We start from the raw sequence: 20704 nt of genomic DNA on the forward strand, positions 1-20704 counted from the left end.
CCTATGCTGTCATGGCTTTTTTTGGGGCTTGGCCTTTTATAGATATAAGGAAGCACACCTTTTAGGCATATTGGTTTCAGGAGGAAACTATAATTTACTCTGGTTAATATAAACCTAGTGTTATTTTCTTCTCTGACTGAAGTGAAGCGTTGCATCTTTGTTTTAATACCAATATGTAGATTTAATTGTATTTTTGTTACATATTAAGCCATTTACCACCATGTCCAATATGGAATCACTGAATCACTAAGATTCCATGATATCCCCCTTCTTTCTTTTTAGTTCTAAATGTGTGTGTGTGCTTCTCCCTGTCCTCTCATTTTCTGTGCCTCCCCTCTCCCTTTTCTCTCTCTCTTTCAACCTCTTGCTGGTCTCAGAATAATGTAGTAAGTAATGGAATCCTCTCCGTCTGCTTGCCCTACTACTACCCTACTACAAACCAATGCATCGTCTTCGCTTCTTATTCTACTGTGTTTCTGCCCTCAACGTTTTTTTTCTCATCTCATTATTACAAAGAAAGCGACAGAAAAAGCTGCATCCCTTCAATTGCTTGTGAAAAATCCAAATTAAGAAGAGTACTGAATGATTCCCAACACACAAAATGCTCATTTCATGCTTCAATTCAGAAAGGTAAAAAAGCAGCACTTAAAGGCTTTTTACCTTTTATCCAAAAGGTGTGCATGTGTGAGCATACTGCTTCTGAATTCAGGTGGTCTGGTGAAACAAAAGAGAATATGCGCTGTAAAAAGCTACATTGTAATGGTTCTGGTCTTTTCTGTTTCTCTGTCAACAGCATGGACAAGAATGGCACGATGACCATCGACTGGAACGAGTGGAGAGACTACCACCTACTGCACCCGGCCGATAACATTCCCGAGATCATCCTGTACTGGAAACACTCAACGGTAAGGCTAGGTTAGAAAGAAAAACAGCACTTTTTCTCTCAGGGTTGTTCAAAATAACAAGCTTTGGTTGTTTTTCATCAAGTAAAAACTACCAGGATAGTATGAAACACATTTGTATCACTGTCTTCAGCTATTAAAGCTTTGAATGACAAATACTGTAAACAAAGGAAGGAATTTTTAAGGGCTGTTTGTCCTTTTTTTCTTTATAGAAAAGCATAGTTGTGTTCATATATTGTTAATGGTCCCACAGACACTCTCCATGCCCCAGCCGTATTAGCCGTCTAGGCCCTGACCAGGGTTCCCGGAAATACTCCCTGAAGGAGCCAAACGGGTCACTGTGATCCTGTTTAATCCCCTTGAACAGATCAACCAACCACCTTCCGCTGACGTCAATCAGCAAGCTTTTCCACAACCTGTTAGGCCAGGAGGGCAGACAGCCGTTCCTGTAGATCATAGTGGAGATTCAGATCACACACTCGTCGTGTTCATAAAGGTCCATTTTTATATTGGAGTGACACGGGACCATAAGAAGTACTGTTGCTTACATGAATTTGAGTTTTGGAGCAGGATGCCTTTTTATTTGATTCCCCCGGTGAATGTTATATCCTCATCGGTTCGACCAGCTATCACGGTACGTTTGCGCGTGCCACAGGGGGACCTGTTTAAATTGGGAGACTACCACTCTCTAAGTGGACTTGAACTTAAGGGTATTTGAATCGGTTAAAAGCGGCTCTCGCAGCTGAAACACAGTTGGTGCTCTCACGATTTGTCGTGACCCCCAACCCCCTTCTAAGACCGCAAAGTTAATGTCAAGAGACATTCCTGTTTAAATTATCGTGGGCCACCGACTGGCTGATCCCCTGCAGGAGGTGGAACTGTTTTGTAATACCGGTTTACATACTGTAAACCTGTGATGATCCTCTGCCTTATTGGACCCCCCTCTACAGTTGTCAAAACAAAGCTTTCAATTATATCCCAATGGGATGCCTATATGTGTTGGCTTATGATTTCATAATACTGTTGGTCACAGGTTAGAATCAGGAAAATTGACCCACCAACTTTTTATGTCAATCGTGTGTGTGTGTGTGTGTGTGTGGGGGGGGGGTCCTCCTTCCACTGCCCTGACCTGCTCCTGTCTGTCTGTAGATATTCGATGTGGGGGAGAGTTTGATGGTGCCAGATGAGTTTACAGCCGAGGAAAAGAAGACTGGGATGTGGTGGCGACACTTAGTGGCTGGAGGGGCAGCCGGCGCCGTGTCTCGAACCTGCACCGCACCCCTGGACCGGCTCAAAGTGCTCATGCAGGTAAGGGCACTCCCAGGAGAGAATTTTTAAAAAGCTGACCTCAGTTAAGAATGAAAAGGACAAAAACTCCAGTTATTTTTGTGTTCACACTGCAAGTGAACCCCGATCCTCTTTAATGCAACCATTCTTAGTTCACTTCAACTTTAAACAGCTAGCTCACATTAAAAACAAGCTTAAAACCTCACCCCACCTTTAGCTTATAGACTATTAATATAACATATGTATATATCCTATTGCAGAGAGACAATTGCATAAGTCCTTAGGACACTTTCTGCCAGTGAGTGCAATTCCACTGATAGCACCCGCAATGATTGAGACGCACAGAACAGAAGCACTCGTGTCAGCAGAAGCCCACTGGGATAGATAACTCAGTTTGTTCTTCTTTATCTTTTCATCCCATGCTCCATCTATCTGTGTCCACTCATTCCCAGTGTTTTTTTTTATGAGCGGATAGATGGAAACGGAGCACTATAACAGTAAAATGACATGAAAACATGAACAATGTGTTGACACATTCCATCAACATTATAGAGAGGAGAAAAGGTGGCTTACGGTTCCTCCTTGTTTCAAGTCGGTTAAAAAACTTGTTCACCTGCCAACATGGCGATTGAATGACGTAACGATCTGTCTTACGGTCTCATTGCCAGGTCCACGCCTCCCGTACCAACAGCATGTGCATTGCCGGCGGCTTCACCCACATGATACGCGAGGGCGGTATGTGGTCACTATGGCGAGGCAATGGCATGAACGTCATCAAGATCGCCCCTGAGTCAGCCATCAAGTTCATGGCTTACGAGCAGGTAACCCTATTGTTCAGCACCTTTACTTTAATATGACGAGACCCTTTCTAGTGCTGTCAAGTTGGAGTCAATGAACGTTTTGCTATTAACTGCTCTGTAGTTTACTGTCCTTCTGTAAAAAATGTCTCCTTCAGACTTTGTCTAGGAACATACTCAGAGGAAATACCACTATAAGCTCCTGTCACTTACCAAGTTGGTTTTGACTATGGCCTCTCACAGTTGAACTCAAATACTCTTGAGGACTGTCACTAACCAGAGTTGTTGTCCAGATCAAACGTTTGATAGGCAGCAACCAGGAGACACTGGGTATCCTGGAGAGGTTTGTGGCGGGATCTCTGGCTGGAGCCATCGCCCAGAGCAGCATCTACCCCATGGAGGTGTTGAAGACCCGCCTAGCCCTGAGGAAGACGGGACAGTTCTCTGGCATCGCTGACTGCGCCAAACACATCTTCCGGAAGGAGGGCATGGCCGCCTTCTACAAGGGCTACATTCCCAACTTGATAGGCATCATCCCCTACGCTGGCATCGACCTGGCTGTCTACGAGGTGTGTGTGTCAAGGTTTACTTTAGGAAAACGTGACACCGGTCAACGTGACCGGGTAGATTTAAATTAACTGTCCGTTATGGGAAATTTAGGGGACCCATATGCATTGGGTATTGTAACCCATTAGCGTGTTTACCACAGTGCTCAAAATGACAGAAATCACATTTAGATTATGGGTGATGCATCATAACAGAACATGCAACTCCTGTAAAGAAGCCACCAATTAAACATTATTTTCAAACATTTGCCAAAATGCAATAAGTGGGAAAACAACATTCTGAACAGAGCCCCTGATGGGAGCGGATCCATAAGCCTATGTGACAGATGAAAATCTCAGTTACAAATGGGTTGCTAATATGACTGACTATTCTTCTGCACAACGAAAGACAGTAGATATTAAAACCAATAGAACAGAAGAGAAATGGCATATGAGGAATTCTTTCATAGGTGGCGTGTTCAATTTCCCCTAAAGTAAATTGAAATAAATTTGCCCAAAATTTAAAATCACTCCTGTCTATTCAAAATACTTCACCAGAGAGCATGACTTAGCAACATAGGAATCAAGAATCATTAGCTTCTTTAAAAATAAATTTGCTGTGGATTGTTTCAAATCACAAGCTTGTGTAGGCTTATGCCAATATGGGCAAAACGTGTGGCAATTGGCCAAGCTGATGAGCTGTCAGTGAATTGGCCAAGCTGATGAGCTGTCAGTGAATTGGCAAAGCTGATGAGCTGTCAGTGAAAAGCATCTAAAATATGTGTGAAGATAATATATCTTGAGTATAATTTAAAATGTTTCGACAAGAAGGGGGGTGATGTGTGGTGACGATATAGGGACGTCCCTCTCCAGAATGCGCTCAGCTCTCCAGAATGCACTTAGCTGTCTCTCACCAATTCTTGCGCATTCATTGTGTGAATTGGTTTTCCCCTTTTTTGGTTGTTTATTTTTATAAATTTCCATTACATACAGTAAGCTCAAAGTATTGGGACAGTGACAATTTTGTTTTGGTTCTGTACTCCAGCACTTTGGATTTGAAGGGATACGATGACTGAGGTTGAAGTTCAGACTGTCAACTTTAATTTGAGGGTATTTTCATCTATATTGGGTGAACCGTTTAGAAATTACAGCACTCTTTGTGCGTAATCCCTCCGTTTTAGGGGACCAAACGTATCGGGACAAATTGACTTGTGTGTTAATGTGGTGAAAGTTTAGTATTTGGTCCCATATGCTTAGCATGCAATGATTACTTCAAGCTTGTGACAACCTTGTTGGATGCATTTGTTTTGGTTGTTTCAGATTATTTTGTGCACAATAGAAATTAATGGTAAGTAATGTACTGTTATTTTGGTGTCACTTTTATTGTAAATTAGAATATGTTTCTAAACACTTCTACATTAATGTGGTTGCTTCCATGATTAAATAATTGGGAATAATAATGAGTGGGGAAGATAGAAGCACAGATATCATACCCCCAAGACATGCTAACCTCTCACAATTACAATAACAGGGGAGGTTAACATTTTTTTTTTGGGGGGGGGGGGGTATGATATTTATGCCACTAACTTTCTCACTCATCGTTGCTGCTTATCGAATTTGGCCCGCAGGTGATTTTATTTGGCCACCTAAGTGTCTGTATATACGGTGCATTCGGAAAGTATTCAAACCCCTTCCCTTTTTCCACATTCTGTTACGTTATAGCCTTATTCTAACATTGATGAGTTTTATTTAATCCATCTACACATAATACCCCAAAATGACAAAGCGAAAATAGGTTTAAAAATAAAGTACTTAAATACCTTAACACCAGCAATTGAGCTCATACTCCAACGTATCCCCACACATAAGTGCGATATACTGTATGTGATCGACCCGCAAGTTCGCTAGTGACAACTTCAGCCAACCCAGTTGATTGATATGATGCAATGTTGCACTTCACTAGCAATAGCTCAAGTCAAGACAGATAAAAAGGGAGGCAGACAGGCTGAGTAGAGAGATGAAAGCGATAGAAATAAATAAATTCAGGATATTTTGTACTGTTTGTGTCGGCTTAATGTACAGTGCATTCGGGAAGTATTCAGACCCCTTGACTTTTTCCACATTTTGTTACGTTAAAGCCTTGTTATAAAATGGATTATATACATTTTTCCCACATTAATCTACACACAATACCCTATAATGACAGTGAAAACAGGTTTAGAATTATATTCAAATGTATTAAAGAAAAAACGGATCACATTTACATAAGTATTCAGACCCTTTACTCAGTATTTTGTCGAAGCACCTTTGGCAGCGATTTACAGCCTTGAGTCTTCTTGGTATGATGCTACAAGCTTGGCACACCTGTATTTGTGATTTTCTTCCATTCTTCTCTGCAGATCCTCTGGATGAGGAGCGCCGCTGCACAGTTACAGTGCCTTGCGAAAGTATTCGGCCCCCTTGAACTTTGCGACCTTTTGCCACATTTCAGGCTTCAAACATAAAGATATAAAACTGTATTTTTTTTGTGAAGAATCAACAACAAGTGGGACACAATCATGAAGTGGAATGACATTTATTGGATATTTCAAACTTTAACAAATCAAAAACTGAAAAATTGGGCGTGCAAAATTATTCAGCCCCCTTAAGTTAATACTTTGTAGCGCCACCTTTTGCTGCGATTACAGCTGTAAGTCGCTTGGGGTATGTCTCTATCAGTTTTGCACATCGAGAGACTGACATTTTTTCCCATTCCTCCTTGCAAAACAGCTCGAGCTCAGTGAGGTTGGATGGAGAGCATTTGTGAACAGCAGTTTTCAGTTCTTTCCACAGATTCTCGATTGGATTCAGGTCTGGACTTTGACTTGGCCATTCTAACACCTGGATATGTTTATTTTTGAACCATTCCATTGTAGATTTTGCTTTATGTTTTGGATCATTGTCTTGTTGGAAGACAAATCTCCGTCCCAGTCTCAGGTCTTTTGCAGACTCCATCAGGTTTTCTTCCAGAATGGTCCTGTATTTGGCTCCATCCATCTTCCCATCAATTTTAACCATCTTCCCTGTCCCTGTTGAAGAAAAGCAGGCCCAAACCATGATGCTGCCACCACCATGTTTGACAGTGGGGATGGTGTGTTCAGCTGTGTTGCTTTTACACCAAACATAACGTTTTGCATTGTTGCCAAAAAGTTCAATTTTGGTTTCATCTGACCAGAGCACCTTCTTCCACATGTTTGGTGTGTCTCCCAGGTGGCTTGTGGCAAACTTTAAACGACACTTTTTATGGATATCTTTAAGAAATGGCTTTCTTCTTGCCACTCTTCAATAAAGGCCAGATTTGTGCAATATACGACTGATTGTTGTCCTATGGACAGAGTCTCCCACCTCAGCTGTAGATCTCTGCAGTTCATCCAGAGTGATCATGGGCCTCTTGGCTGCATCTCTGATCAGTCTTCTCCTTGTATGAGCTGAAAGTTTAGAGGGACGGCCAGGTCTTGGTAGATTTGCAGTGGTCTGATACTCCTTCCATTTCAATATTATCGCCTGCACAGTGCTCCTTGGGATGTTTAAAGCTTGGGAAATCTTTTTGTATCCAAATCCGGCTTTAAACTTCTTCACAACAGTATCTCGGACCTGCCTGGTGTGTTCCTTGTTCTTCATGATGCTCTCTGCGCTTTTAACGGACCTCTGAGACTATCACAGTGCAGGTGCATTTATACGGAGACTTGATTACACACAGGTGGATTGTATTTATCATCATTAGTCATTTAGGTCAACATTGGATCATTCAGAGATCCTCACTGAACTTCTGGAGAGAGTTTGCTGCCCTGAAAGTAAAGGGGCTGAATAATTTTGCACGCCCAATTTTTCAGTTTTTGATTTGTTAAAGTTTGAAATATCCAATAAATGTCGTTCCACTTCATGAATGTGTCCCACTTGTTGTTGATTCATCACAAAAAAATACAGTTTTATATCTTTATGTTTGAAGCCTGAAATGTGGCAAAAGGTCGCAAAGTTCAAGGGGGCCGAATACTTTCGCAAGGCACTGTATTTTCAGGTCTCTCCAGGGATGTTCAATCGGGTTCAATTCTGGGCTTGAGGACTGGATCAGGTTTTCAACAAGGATCTCTACTTTGCTTCGTTCATCTTTCACTTGATCCTGACTAGTCTCCCAGTCCCTGCAGCTGAAAAACATCCCCACAGTATGATGATGCCCCCACCATGCTTCACCGAAGGGATAGTGCCAGGTTTCCTCCAGATGTGACGCTTTGCATTCAGGCCAAAGAGTTCAATTTTAGTTTCATCAGATCAGAGAATGTTGTTAATCATGGTCTTTAGGTGCCTTATGGAAAACTCCAAGCGGGCTGTCGTGTGCCTTTTACTGAGGAGTGGCTTCTGTCTTGCCACTCTACCATAAAGGCCTGATTGGTGGACTGCTGCAGAGATGGTTGTCCTTCTGGAAGGTTCTCCCATCTCCACAGAGGAACTCTAGAGCACCGTCAGTGACCGTCGGGTTCTTGGTCACCTCCCAGACCAAGGCCTTTCTCCCCCGATTACTCAGTTTGGCCGGGCAGCCAATTTTGCGCTACTCCCAATCACGGTCGGTTGTAATACAGCATGGAATTGAACAAGGGTCTGTAGTGACGCCTCTAGCACTGAGATGCAGTGGCTTAGACCGCTGTGCCACTCGGGAGCCCAGCTTTAGGAAGAGTCTTGGTGGATCCAAACTTCTTCCATTTAAGAATGATGGAGGCCACTGTGTTCTTGGGGACCTTCAAAGCTGCAGAAATGTTTTGGTACCCTTCCCCAGATCTGTGCCTCGACACAATCCTGTTTCTGAGCTTTACAGACAATTCCTTCGAACTCTTGGTTTTTGCTCTGTCCTGCACTGTCAACTGTAGGACCTTATATAGACAGCTGTGTGCCTTTCCAAATCATGTCCAATCAATTGAATTTACCACAGGTGGACTCCAATCAAGTTGTAGAAACATCACAAGGCTGATAAGTGGAAACAGGATGCCCCTGAGCCCTATTTCGAGTCTCATAGCAAAGCGTCTGAATAAAAGCACATGTTTTACAGCCGCAACCAACTGGGGAGACGCAGAAGAAATCCAGTTGAAAATAGGCTTTGTAGGCCTGTGCTGTGCGCATGTGATAGTTGTTTGTCATCATGCATCTTATTTACCTAACGAAGACACACACTCGACTGGTATTTCCATCAATGAATCAATTTGGCCGGCAATTAAAAAATAAATATTGGCCAAAAGCCAGCAATTACTGTCTAACGGAAATTGTGTGTGTTGCTAGGAGGCTTTGTAATAATATTAGGACATAAGTCTCCTCTCTGGTGTTATCAATCAGGACCACACATTTTCTCTCTTCAACTAACCATTTTCTCTATCTTTCTTTTTCCCACTCTTTTGTCTCCATCCAGACTCTGAAGAACTCATGGCTGCAGCGCTATGCCACAGACAGTGCTGACCCGGGGGTGTTCGTGCTGTTAGCCTGCGGTACCACCTCCAGCACCTGTGGACAGCTGGCCAGCTACCCCCTGGCCCTGGTCAGGACCCGAATGCAGGCTCAAGGTACACCCACTGCCAAAACCTATTTGGAGTTTCATTAGATAACTTGCATAGAATTAGTTAGTGAAAGGTTTGTTTCATGGACCCACCAAAATCTGTGGTACCAAGGAATTTGTTAATCTGGGATGTATAATGTCTGCCTTCATATTGGTAGTGAGGTACAGGGGTATTGGTATTTTATTACATATACAGTGCCTTGCGAAAGTATTCGGCTCCCTTGAACTTTGCGACCTTTTGCCACATTTCAGGCTTCAAACATAAAGATATAAAACTGTATTTTTTTGTGAAGAATCAACAACAAGTGGGACACAATCATGAAGTGGAACGACATTTATTGGATATTTCAAACTTTTTTAACAAATCAAAAACTGAAAAATTGGGCGTGCAAAATTATTCAGCCCCTTTACTTTCAGTGCAGCAAACTCTCTCCAGAAGTTCAGTGAGGATCTCTGAATGATCCAATGTTGACCTAAATGACTAATGATGATAAATACAATCCACCTGTGTGTAATCAAGTCTCCGTATAAATGCACCTGCACTGTGATAGTCTCAGAGGTCCGTTAAAAGCGCAGAGAGCATCATGAAGAACAAGGCACACACCAGGCAGGTCCAAGATACTGTTGTGAAGAAGTTTAAAGCCGGATTTGGATACAAAAAGATTTCCCAAGCTTTAAACATCCCAAGGAGCACTGTGTAGGCGATAATATTGAAATGGAAGGAGTATCAGACCACTGCAAATCTACCAAGACCTGGCCGTCCCTCTAAACTTTCAGCTCATACAAGGAGAAGACTGATCAGAGATGCAGCCAAGAGGCCCATGATCACTCTGGATGAACTGCAGAGATCTACAGCTGAGGTGGGAGACTCTGTCCATAGGACAACAATCAGTTGAATATTGCACAAATCTGGCCTTTATGGAAGAGTGGCAAGAAAGCCATTTCTTAAAGATATCCATAAAAATTGTTGTTTAAAGTTTGCCACAAGCCACCTGGGAGACACACCAAACATGTGGAAGAAGGTGCTCTGGTCAGATGAAACCAAAATTGAACTTTTTGGCAACAATGCAAGACATTATGTTTGGCGTAAAAGCAACACAGCTGAACACACCATCCCCACTGTCAAACATGGTGGTGGCAGCATCATGGTTTGGGCCTGCTTTTCTTCAGCAGGGACAGGGAAGATGGTTAAAATTGATGGGAAGATGGATGGAGCCAAATACAGGACCATTCTGGAAGAAAACCTGATGGAGTCTGCAAAAGACCTGAGACTGGGACGGAGATTTGTCTTCCAACAAGACAATGATCCAAAACATAAAGCAAAATCTACAATGGAATGGTTCAAAAATAAACATATCCAGGTGTTAGAATGGCCAAGTCAAAGTCCAGACCTGAATCCAATTGAGAATCTGTGGAAAGAACTGAAAACTGCTGTTCACAAATGCTCTCCATCCAACCTCACTGAGCTCGAGCTGTTTTGCAAGGAGGAATGGGAAAAAATTTCAGTCTCTCGATGTGCAAAACTGATAGAGACATACCCCAAGCGACTTACAGCTGTAATCGCAGCAAAAGGTGGCGCTACAAAGTATTAACTTAAGGGGGCTGAATAATTTTGCACGCCCAATTTTTCAGTTTTTGATTTGTTAAAAAAGTTTGAAATATCCAATAAATGTCGTTCCACTTCATGATTGTGTCCCACTTGTTGTTGATTCTTCACAAAAAAATACAGTTTTATATCTTTGTCTGAAGCCTGAAATGTGGCAAAAGGTCGCAAAGTTCAAGGGGGCCGAATACTTTCGCAAGGCACTGTATATAGTAAATCAAAGTTTATTTGTCATGTGCGCCGAATACAACAGGTGTAGGTAGACCTTACAGTGAAATGCTTACTTACAGGCTCTAACCAATAGTGCAAAAAAGGTATTAGGTGAACAATAGGTAAGTAAATCAATAAAACAACAGTGGAAAAACAGTAGCAAGGCTATTATCGTGTCTTTGACTATGCCAGATTAAGTGATAGGACATGCTATTCTATAAAATAATTTCTCTGTAATTAATTTCACCTGATTTAAGCTATTCAGGTTAATGTAATTAACTAGAAAGTCGGGGCACCACGGAATAATGTTTATAGAGCTGTTATCTTCCGAATAAACTCTTAAAGACCTAGTAATATTTTACATCAATAGCAGTCAATATTTAATCGTCACTTTATTTAGTCTCATCTGAAAGTTGTAAATTCTTGGTTATCTTCACGAACCCTGGCTAACAAGTTGAATCAGCAATACCAAATTTGGTTTAATTATTTATTTACTAAATACCTAAATCACACAATTACATCTACACAGAATGGATCATACATTGATTACAAATGATGTTATAATGGAAAACGTCCCTAGCGGATGGAACAGATATGACAGCTGTTACACAGAGGGGGGGGGGGTTGGGTTTGAGTGAAAGAGCGGGAAGACTGAGTAACGAAGGGAGAAGCTATGCTATCGTAAATACATTATCTTATGCATTCTAAATTACTGCCCATTTGAAAAAGGAAAATGCAATAAATATTTACTCTGAGCTACGCTTCGGTACATTGGTCGTAGATCGGGTGGTCCAGCATGGATCTCTGGTCCGCTGAAGACTGTCTAGTGGTGAACTGGATCGTGGTAGAATGTATACTCTGTCTGTCCTCTCTTAGCCCACGTTTAGCGGGCGGAGGGTGTAGCACTTCTTTAGTGAATAAGAGTTCAAAGTTCATACCAAGTTGCCATTCTTTAAGCTCATGCTATATTCTGGCTGGTATAGTCGAAATTCATCCTTCCGGCATGTAGGTCATCACCTTCACATTGAAATTCGATGCCAATTGCGTTAGGTTCTTGCTGATGTTGGATTAGTTCTGTAGGTGGTCTTTGTCCTTTCAACGTGGGGACTGCCAGTCCGCACGTCCCTGGAACAGAAAGTTATTCAAGGGGCTTATATAGGATTGGGAGAGAGGGCCGTGTTTCATAGTTTACAACCCATGTCTGTTCACTTGGGCGGGGCCTCTGAGTGGGCAGAGTGGTGTTATGACAAATCGTTCTCTCATTTAAGAAGCTAAAATTACATTTCATATTTTCACAGTTTCATATTTAAACATTTAAATTGCACAACAATTCCATGTGAATCTGATAACTAGAATGTGTAGACTTTCCAAGATACAGTTTGTCGTCCTATCATCAGTAATAATGTCTCCGACGCCAACTGATCTGTCATGTTCATTAAGTACGCATATTTTCAACTGGTTGGATTACTGAAATATGGTTCCGTTTCCCATCTTTTGATGTCACCAGACTCTCAATGTTAACAAAAGGATTTTCAATAGTCACATCGGTAAAGTAGAGGAAAAAGGGAGAAGGTATTTATGGGGGTCCTAAACCTCCCCCTCAAGCCAACGTCATGACACTATATACAGTAGCGAGGCTACATACAGTCACCGGTTAGTTAGGCTGATTTGAGGTAGTATGTACATATGGTTAAAGTGACTATGCATATATGATGAACAGAGTAGCAGTAGCGTAAAGAGGGGTTGTTGGGTGGCGGGACATAAAGCAGATTTCCCGGTAAACCAATGTGCGGGAGCACTGGTTGGTCGGGCCAATTGAGGTGGTATGTACATATCTTGTCTCATCGCTACAACTCCCGTACGGGCTCGGAAGAGACGAAGGTTGAAAGTCATGCGTTCTCCGATACACAACCCAACCAAGCCGCACTGCTTCTTAACACAGCGCGCATCCAACCTTGGAAGCCAGCCACACCAATGTGTCGGAGGAAACACCGTGGACCTGGCAACCTTGGTTAACGTGCACTGCGCCCGGCCCACCACAGGAGTCGCTGGTGCGCGATAAGACAAGGATTTTCCTACCGGCCAAACCCTCCCTAACCCGGACGACGCTAGGCCAATTGTGCGTCGCCCCACGGACCTCCCGGGCGCGGCCGGTTACGACAGAGCCTGGGCGCAAACCCAGGGTCTCTGGTGGCACAGCTGGCGCTGCAGTACAGCGCCCTTAACCACTGCGCCGCCCGGGTAAACTGTTGAAGCCTTTTTGTCCTAGACTTGGCACTCCGGTACCGCTTGCCATGAGGTAGTAGCTGGAACAGTCTATGACTGGGGTGGCTGGGGTCTTTTGACAATTTTTAGAGCCTTCCTCTGACACCTTCCTCTGTAGAGGTCCTGGATGGCAGGCAGTTTAGCTCCAGTGATGTACTGGGCTGTACTCACTACCCTCTGTAGTCCTTGCGGTCGGAGGCCGAGCAATTGCCGTACCAGGCAGTGATGCAACCAGTCAACATGCTCTCGATGTTGCAGCTTTAGAAACTTTTGAGGCTCTCAGGACCCATGCCAAATCTTTGTAGTTTCCTGAGGGGGAATAGGCTTTGTCGTGCCCTCTTCACAACTGTCTTGGTGTGTTTGGACCATTCTAGTTTGTTGGTGATGTGGACACCAAGTAAGCTCTCAACCTGCTCCACTACAGCCCCGTCGATGAGTATGGGGGCATACTCTGTCCTCCTTTTCTCTGACCTCCCTATAGGCTGTCTCGTCATTGTCGTTGAACAGGCCTACCACTGTTGTGTTTGCAAATTTAATGATGGTGGAGTCGTGCCTGGCCCATGGAGTGGGTGAACAGGGAGTACAGGAGGGGACTGAGCATGCACCCCTGGGGGACTCCAGTGTTGAGGATCAGCGTGGCAGATGTGTTGCTACCTACCCTCACCACCTCGGGGCGGCCCGCCAGGAAATCCAGGATCCAGTTGCAGAGGGAGGTGTTTGTCCCAGGATCCTTAGCTTAGTGATACTATGGTGTTGAATGCTGAGCTGTAGTCAATGAATAGCATTCTCACATAAGTGTTCCTTTTGTCCAGGGGGGAAAGGGCAGTGTGGAGTGCAATAGAGATTGCATCTGTGGATCTGTTTGGGCGGTATGCAAATTGGAGTGGGACTAGGGTTTTTGGGATAATGGTGTTGTGAGCCATTACCAGCCTTTCAAAGCACTTCAAGGCTACAGACGTGAGTGCTACGGGTCTGTAGACATTTAGGCAGGTTGCCTTTGTTCTTGGGCACAGGGACTATGTTGGTCTGCTTGAAGCATGTTGGTATAACAGACTCAATCAGGGACATGTTGAAAATGTCAGGGAAGACACCTGCCAGTTGGTCAGCACATGCCCAGAGCACACGTCCTGGTAATCCGTCTGGCCCCGCAGCCTTGTGTATGTTGACCTGTTTTTAAAGGTCTTACTCACATCGGCGTGATCACACAGTTGTCCGGAACAGCTGATGCTCTCATGCTTGCCTCGAAGCGAGCATAGGTGATTTAGCTCGTCTGGTAGGCTCGTGTCACTGGGCAGCTCTCGGCTGTGCTTCCCTTTTGTAGTCTGCCACATAAGACAAGTGTCGGAGTCGGTGTAGTATGATTCAATCTTAGCCATGTATTGACGCTTTGCCCGTTTAATGGTTCGTCGCAGGGCATAGCAGGATTTCTTGTAAGCTTCCGGGTTAGAGTCCCGCACCTTGAAAGCAGCAGCTCTGCCCTTTTGCTCATTGCAAATGTTTCCTGTAATCCATGGATTCTGGTTTGGGTATGTACATACAGTCACTGTGCGGATGACGTCCTCGATGCACTAAAGCCAGTGACTGATGTGGTGTACTCCTCAATGCCATCGGAAGAATCCCGGAACCTGTTCCAGTCTGTGATAGCAAAACCGTTCTGTAGTTTAGCATCTGCTTCATCTGACCACTTTTTTATAGACGAGTCACTGGTGCTTCCTGCTTTAATTTTTGCTTGTAAGCAGGAGGATAGCGTTGTGGTCGGATTTACCAAATGAAGGGCGAGGGATAGCTTTGTACGTGTCTCTGTGTGTGGAGTACAGGTGATCTATAATTTTTTTCCCCCTCTGGTTACACATTTAACCTGCTCATAGAAATGAGGTAGAACTGATTTAAGTTTCCCTGCATTAACGTCACCCGGCCACTAGGAGCGCCGCCTCTGGGTGAGTGGTTTCCTGTTTGCCTATTTCCTTATACAGCCGACTGAGCCGATTGCGGTCTTAGTGCCAGCATCTGTCTGTGGTGGTAAATAAACAGCCACGGAAAGTATAGCTGAAAACTCTCTAGGCAAGGTGTGTGTGGTCTGTAATTTATCACAATATACTCTACATCAGGCGAGCAAAGTCTAGAGACATCCTCAAATTTCATGCACCAGCTGTTTACAAATATGCACAGACCGCCCCCTGTCGTCTTACCGGAGAGTGCTGTTCTATCTTGACGGTGCAGCGTATATCCCGCTAGCTGAATATCCATGTCGTCATTCAGCCACGATTCCGTGAAACATACGGTAGTACAGTTTTTGATGTCCCGTTGGTCGGATATTTGTGATCGTACCTCGTCTAGTTTATTGTCCAATGATTGCACGTTGGCGAGTAGTATTGATGGTAACGGCAGCTTTCCCACTCGCCTTCTGTGAGTCCTCACGAGGCATCCCGCTCTGTGTCCCCTGTACCTGCGTTTCTTCCTCTTGCAAATAACGGGGATGTTTGGACAGACCTACTCATCCAAGGCTTTTTCTTTATTTTTACTATTTTCTACATTGTAGAATAATAGTGAAGACATCTAAACTATGAAATAGCACACATGAAATCATGTAGTAACCAAAAAACAAATCAACATACAGTTGAAGTCGGACGTTTACATACATCTTAGCCAAATACATTTAAACTCAGTTTTTCACAATTCCTGACATTTAATCATAAAAAATTACCTGTTTTAGGTCAGTTAGGATCACCAATTTATTTTAAGAATGTGAAATGTCAGAATAATAGTAGAGATTTATTTCAGCTTTGATTTATTTTGTCACATTCCCAGTGGGTCAGACGTTTACATACACTCAATTAGTATTTGGTTGCATTGCCTTGGGTCAAATGTTTCGGGTAGCCTTCCACAAGCTTCCCACAATAAGTTGGGTGAAATTTTGGCCCATTCCTCCAGACAGAGCTGGTGTAACTGAGTCAGGTTTGTAGGCCTCCTTGCTCGCACATGCTTTTTCAGTTCTGCCCACAAATGTTCTATATGATTGAGGTCAAGCCTATGTGATGGCCACTCCAATACCTTGACTTTGTTGTCCTTAAGCCACAACTTTGGAAGTATGCTTGGGGTCATTGTCCATTTGGAAGACCCATTTGCGACCAAGCTTTAACTTCCTGACTGATGTCTTCAGATGTTGCTTCAAAAACTTTACTCCCTCATGATGCCATCTATTTTGTGAAGTGCACCAGTCCCTCCTGCGGCAAAGCACCTCCACAACATGCTGCTACTACCCCCGTGCTTCACGGTTGAGATGGTGTTCTTCGGCTTGCAAGCCTCCCCCTTTTCCTCCAAACATAACAATGGCCATTATGGCCAAACAGTTCTATTTTCTAAATCAAAATATATTTTATATTTGAGATTCTTCAAAGTAGCCAACCTTTGCCTTGACAGCTTTGCACACTCTTAGTATTCTCTCAACCAGCTTCACCTGTAATGCATTTCCAACAATGTTGAAGGAGTTCCCACATGCTGAGCACTTGTTGGCTGTTTTTCCTTCACTCTGCGGTCCAACTCATCCCAATCCAACTCAATTGGGATAAGGTCATATGATTGTGGATGCCAGGTCATCTGGTGCAGCACTCAGACTTTTTTCACATATGGACTTTTTTCCCAAATAGGTCTTTCTTCTGTATACCACCCCTACCTTGTCACAACACAACTAATTGGCTCAAATCCATTAAGAAGAAAGTAAATTCCACAAAGTACAGAGATCCTTGAACAGGACAAGGACCTAGGCACACAGCAAAGACAATGCAGGCGTGGCTTCGGGACAAGTCTCTGAAATGTCCTTGAGTGGCCCAGCCAGAGCCCGGACTTGAACCCGATCGAACATCTCTGGAGAGACCTGAAAATAGCTGTGTCGCAACGCTCCCCATCCAACCTGACCGAGCTTGAGGGGATCTGTGGTGATGAATGGGAGAATCTCCCCAAATAAAGGTGTGCCAAGCTTGAAGCGTCATACCCAAGAAGACTCAAGGCTATAATCGCTGCCAAAGGTGCTTCAACAAAGTACTGAGTAAAGGGTCTGAATACTTATGTAAATGTGATTTTCCAGTTTATTTTTGCTTTGTGATTATGGCGTATTGTGTGTAAATTGATGAGGGGGGAAAACACTATTTTAATACATTGTGGAATAAGTCAAGGGGTCTGAATAGTTTCCGAATGCACTGTATATAGTTGCCACATCAGCATTGACCAGCATGGCTAATAATATTGACCATGACCCAGTTTCCAGAGTGGTGCATCCCTAGTGTTGATGTGTATTTCATGTCGCTCATCTTCTCATGTTTTTTCCCCTCAGCCACCATCGAGGGCGGTCCCCAGATGACCATGTCGGGGCTGTTCAAACACATTGTGAAGACTGAGGGTGCATTCGGGCTTTACCGAGGCCTGGCCCCAAACTTCATGAAGGTCATTCCAGCGGTCAGCATCAGCTACGTGGTCTACGAGAACCTCAAGATGAGTCTGGGGGTGGTGTCACGTTGAGGCCTGGGGGGAGAAGGAGGTGTCACCTCCCCTGAAGTCCAAATTGTTCATTTGTGTTTTGCCAAGCAACGGTGCGGGTGACTCGGAATAAAGGGAGGAATCTCAGCAGACAGAGCTGGGGTTGTTAGAGACAATCTCATTCTGTAAATGTTATGAAGACAGATGGGGAGAAATATTACAACACTAAGGACAAAAAAAACGATGGAGAGATGGGAACGGACACTATGACTGGAAGGGAGGTGGGGATGGAGATCCTCTCACGTAGCTGTAATCTTAAAGTATCATTATGTAAGGAGTTATTTTGTTATCAATCCAGAGGCACAACACCATGAGTCCACTGTTGGCTTTTTATTATCAAATTGAAGACCCAGGTTAACTGAAAAGCAATCTCTTCACTGGAACTCCAGTATTCTCCAACTTGCTTGAAATTTGTTAACGGAAATGTATTTACTGTTATGTTCACTCAATAGTACTATCCTATAGGTGGCAGTATTAGTCAACCTATCTGGCTTGTGAAAGACTACTTTTCTAATTGTCATCTAAAGTTGTCCTATGTAATATGTATCCGCCTTAATGCAGCATTCATTAACACGTAAGAGGCTGCAACTATTAGGGCATTAGCTGTTATTTGTCTGGAGGGAGCAAAACCTCAACTCACAATTTTGATTAATCTGGTTAATTCCATATTTTTCCGTTTTCTCATTGTATAGCTTGATGAGAATGTTAAACAACTGATTTGAACAGAAAGGGCAATGCAGGTTGGATGCCCATAGTGTATTATTGTCCACTTAGTCTTAAAAACGCTGGTAAGAAGTGTGTATGTCTTGATGCTAATAAATTTTTTGTATTGTAACCAGATATTTAAATAAATATGGTCCAAGACAGGCAACGCTCAAAGAATAGATACTGTTAGCAGATGTTTAGTTACGATACTATAACATATTCAGAAACTGTTCAACTATTGTTTTCCAAGATACAATGCAACACATAATGATACCTACTGATCAAGGTTTGAGACGTTACGCTGTCACTTCCTGTGTAACATTTCAGACAGGAAGATGGCGATATTGAGTCGTTTCTGGGGGAGGGGGGGAACAGGGAAAATGTGCATGTTTCATTTTGAAAGACCATTTTCCACCATCATGCTACAGTGGCTAATTCTAGCCCCGGTCCACAGTAGCATTTTGAAACTATAGCGGTTTTTGAATGCCCATACTAACATACTATATACTTAGTTAATTTTAGTATACGGTAAACAAACGGTATCGTTTCAGTTGAGCGTACTAGAGCATCGCCTGTCTACCGGAAGTTGATGCTGTTGCTATGGAACCTTTTGCTAGCTTGTTAGCATAACAATCGGGTGTGTTTGTAAATTCAATCTGGAGTGATAGTGCGCTCTGTGCGTTCGTAAATCCAGAGTGTTGTCCCTTTTGTAAATTCATCAGTTATTCTGTGCGAGAGTGCTCTGAAATCGGAGTAGATAATGATGTAAATAATCATGTCACTAAATGTTGGGTGGGTAGTTAGATAGCTAATATGCTGTCTGGCAAGTTTGATGTTTTAGTAACTAGTTAACATACCTGTACATACTGCTGTAAGCTATATGGTTCGTTATTAGAAAAGTCATTACATTGCTCAACATTTGTCAAAATTAGTTAAAGCAATTAATTTGTATCTGCTCTCGTCGTACTTTGGTTACATATTTTATGCCATTTTCTTTAAATCTGAACAGTTGAAGCCACGCACATTTTCTGAATTGCATTATGGGCCCTAAAAGCATCCACTGCATGTATACTTGGTATTTTGGCCAACTTTTGGCATATTATGACCAATAAACATACTATATACTCAATTCATGTCACATAGTACAGTTAGTGCGGTTAGTATCAGTATTCGAACACAGCTCAGGGGTGAAAAGACAGACTGCTGCAACCCGATACGCAACAACTAGCATTATTCACTGTATCATGGTGGTTGGAAAATGGTGTTTCATAAAGATGCACAGACATTTTCCCTGTTTTTTTTCGGTCTTCTCTCCATTCAATCGAGTTAAGGAAGGAATTGACTCCTTTGCAGCCTGAATGGAGAATGATTTCTGTACAATCCGGCCCACGGGGATACGAGTATAAAGCCGGCTGCATAGATTTTCTTTGGACGGTAAAATGAAATTACTCAATATCAACATCTGACAGTCTTTGAGCTAGTATTTCTTGAGTTTGGGACTTGTTTGTTTTGAGTTTAGTCAGTTGTCACTATTTAGCTAAATGCTTTTTCTAGTTGGTGCAGCTCCACAAAATAAGTACTAATCTTTTGCACTTTTGCTTTAGAGCAAATACCGGAGCCCGAATCCATATATTCTCTCCACAAGAGGATGGAAAAGGCTGTGTCTGTATTATTGTACCCCACCTAAGGATACCACTCCATACTGCCTGAAGTGTAGCGCCTTATTTCCTGCATTGACGAGCAGGAAATCAGACTACGCGTTTGTGAACTTGAAATTCATATTGTCCCCCTATATCGCTGAAGGCTAAAATGTATAGTGTAGCTATACACAATACAAAACATTAAGAACACATTCTTTTTCCATGATGTAGACTGACCAGGTGAATCCAGGTAAAATGATCCTTATTGATGTCACTTGTTTAATCCACATCAGTCGTTGAAGATGAAAGGGGGCAGACATGTTAAATAAGGATTTTTAAGCCTTGAGACAATTGAGTTATGGGTTGTGTATGTGTGCCATTCAGAGGGTAAATTGGAAAGACAAAAGATTTAAGTGCCTATGAACGGGGTTTGTTAGCAGGTTTCAAGTGCACCAGTTTGTGTTTAGAACTCCAACGCTGCTGGGATTTTCATGCTCAACAGTTTCCTGTGTGTATAAAGAATGGTCCGCCACCCAAAGGACATCCAGCCAACTCAATATTGGGAAGGTTTTCCTAATGTTTGGTATATTCAGTAGTCTTTAGGTGGTCTCTTGAATCAAAACAGCCCATTCACTGTAT

The 20704-nt window shown here is 43.0% G+C and overlaps 1 protein-coding gene across 1 annotated transcript in view; it reads left to right on the plus strand.

The window, feature by feature from the left end:
- LOC110509494 (mitochondrial adenyl nucleotide antiporter SLC25A25) overlaps positions 1–18586 on the plus strand; it is a 32100-nt gene extending 13514 nt beyond the window's left edge. The window contains exons 4-9 of the mRNA XM_021590388.3: positions 794–905; positions 2052–2210; positions 2858–3010; positions 3280–3555; positions 8966–9116; positions 17518–18586. Coding sequence (XP_021446063.2) covers positions 794–905; positions 2052–2210; positions 2858–3010; positions 3280–3555; positions 8966–9116; positions 17518–17702 — 1036 coding nt within the window. The 3' untranslated portion in view covers positions 17703–18586. The remainder of the gene's footprint in view (positions 1–793; positions 906–2051; positions 2211–2857; positions 3011–3279; positions 3556–8965; positions 9117–17517) is intronic.
- The last annotated feature ends 2118 nt before the right edge of the window (positions 18587–20704 follow it).

This window comes from Oncorhynchus mykiss, chromosome 29, assembly GCF_057628025.1.
Source record: "Oncorhynchus mykiss isolate SJ-2025 chromosome 29, ASM5762802v1, whole genome shotgun sequence".
Classification (NCBI taxonomy): Eukaryota; Metazoa; Chordata; class Actinopteri; order Salmoniformes; family Salmonidae; genus Oncorhynchus; species Oncorhynchus mykiss.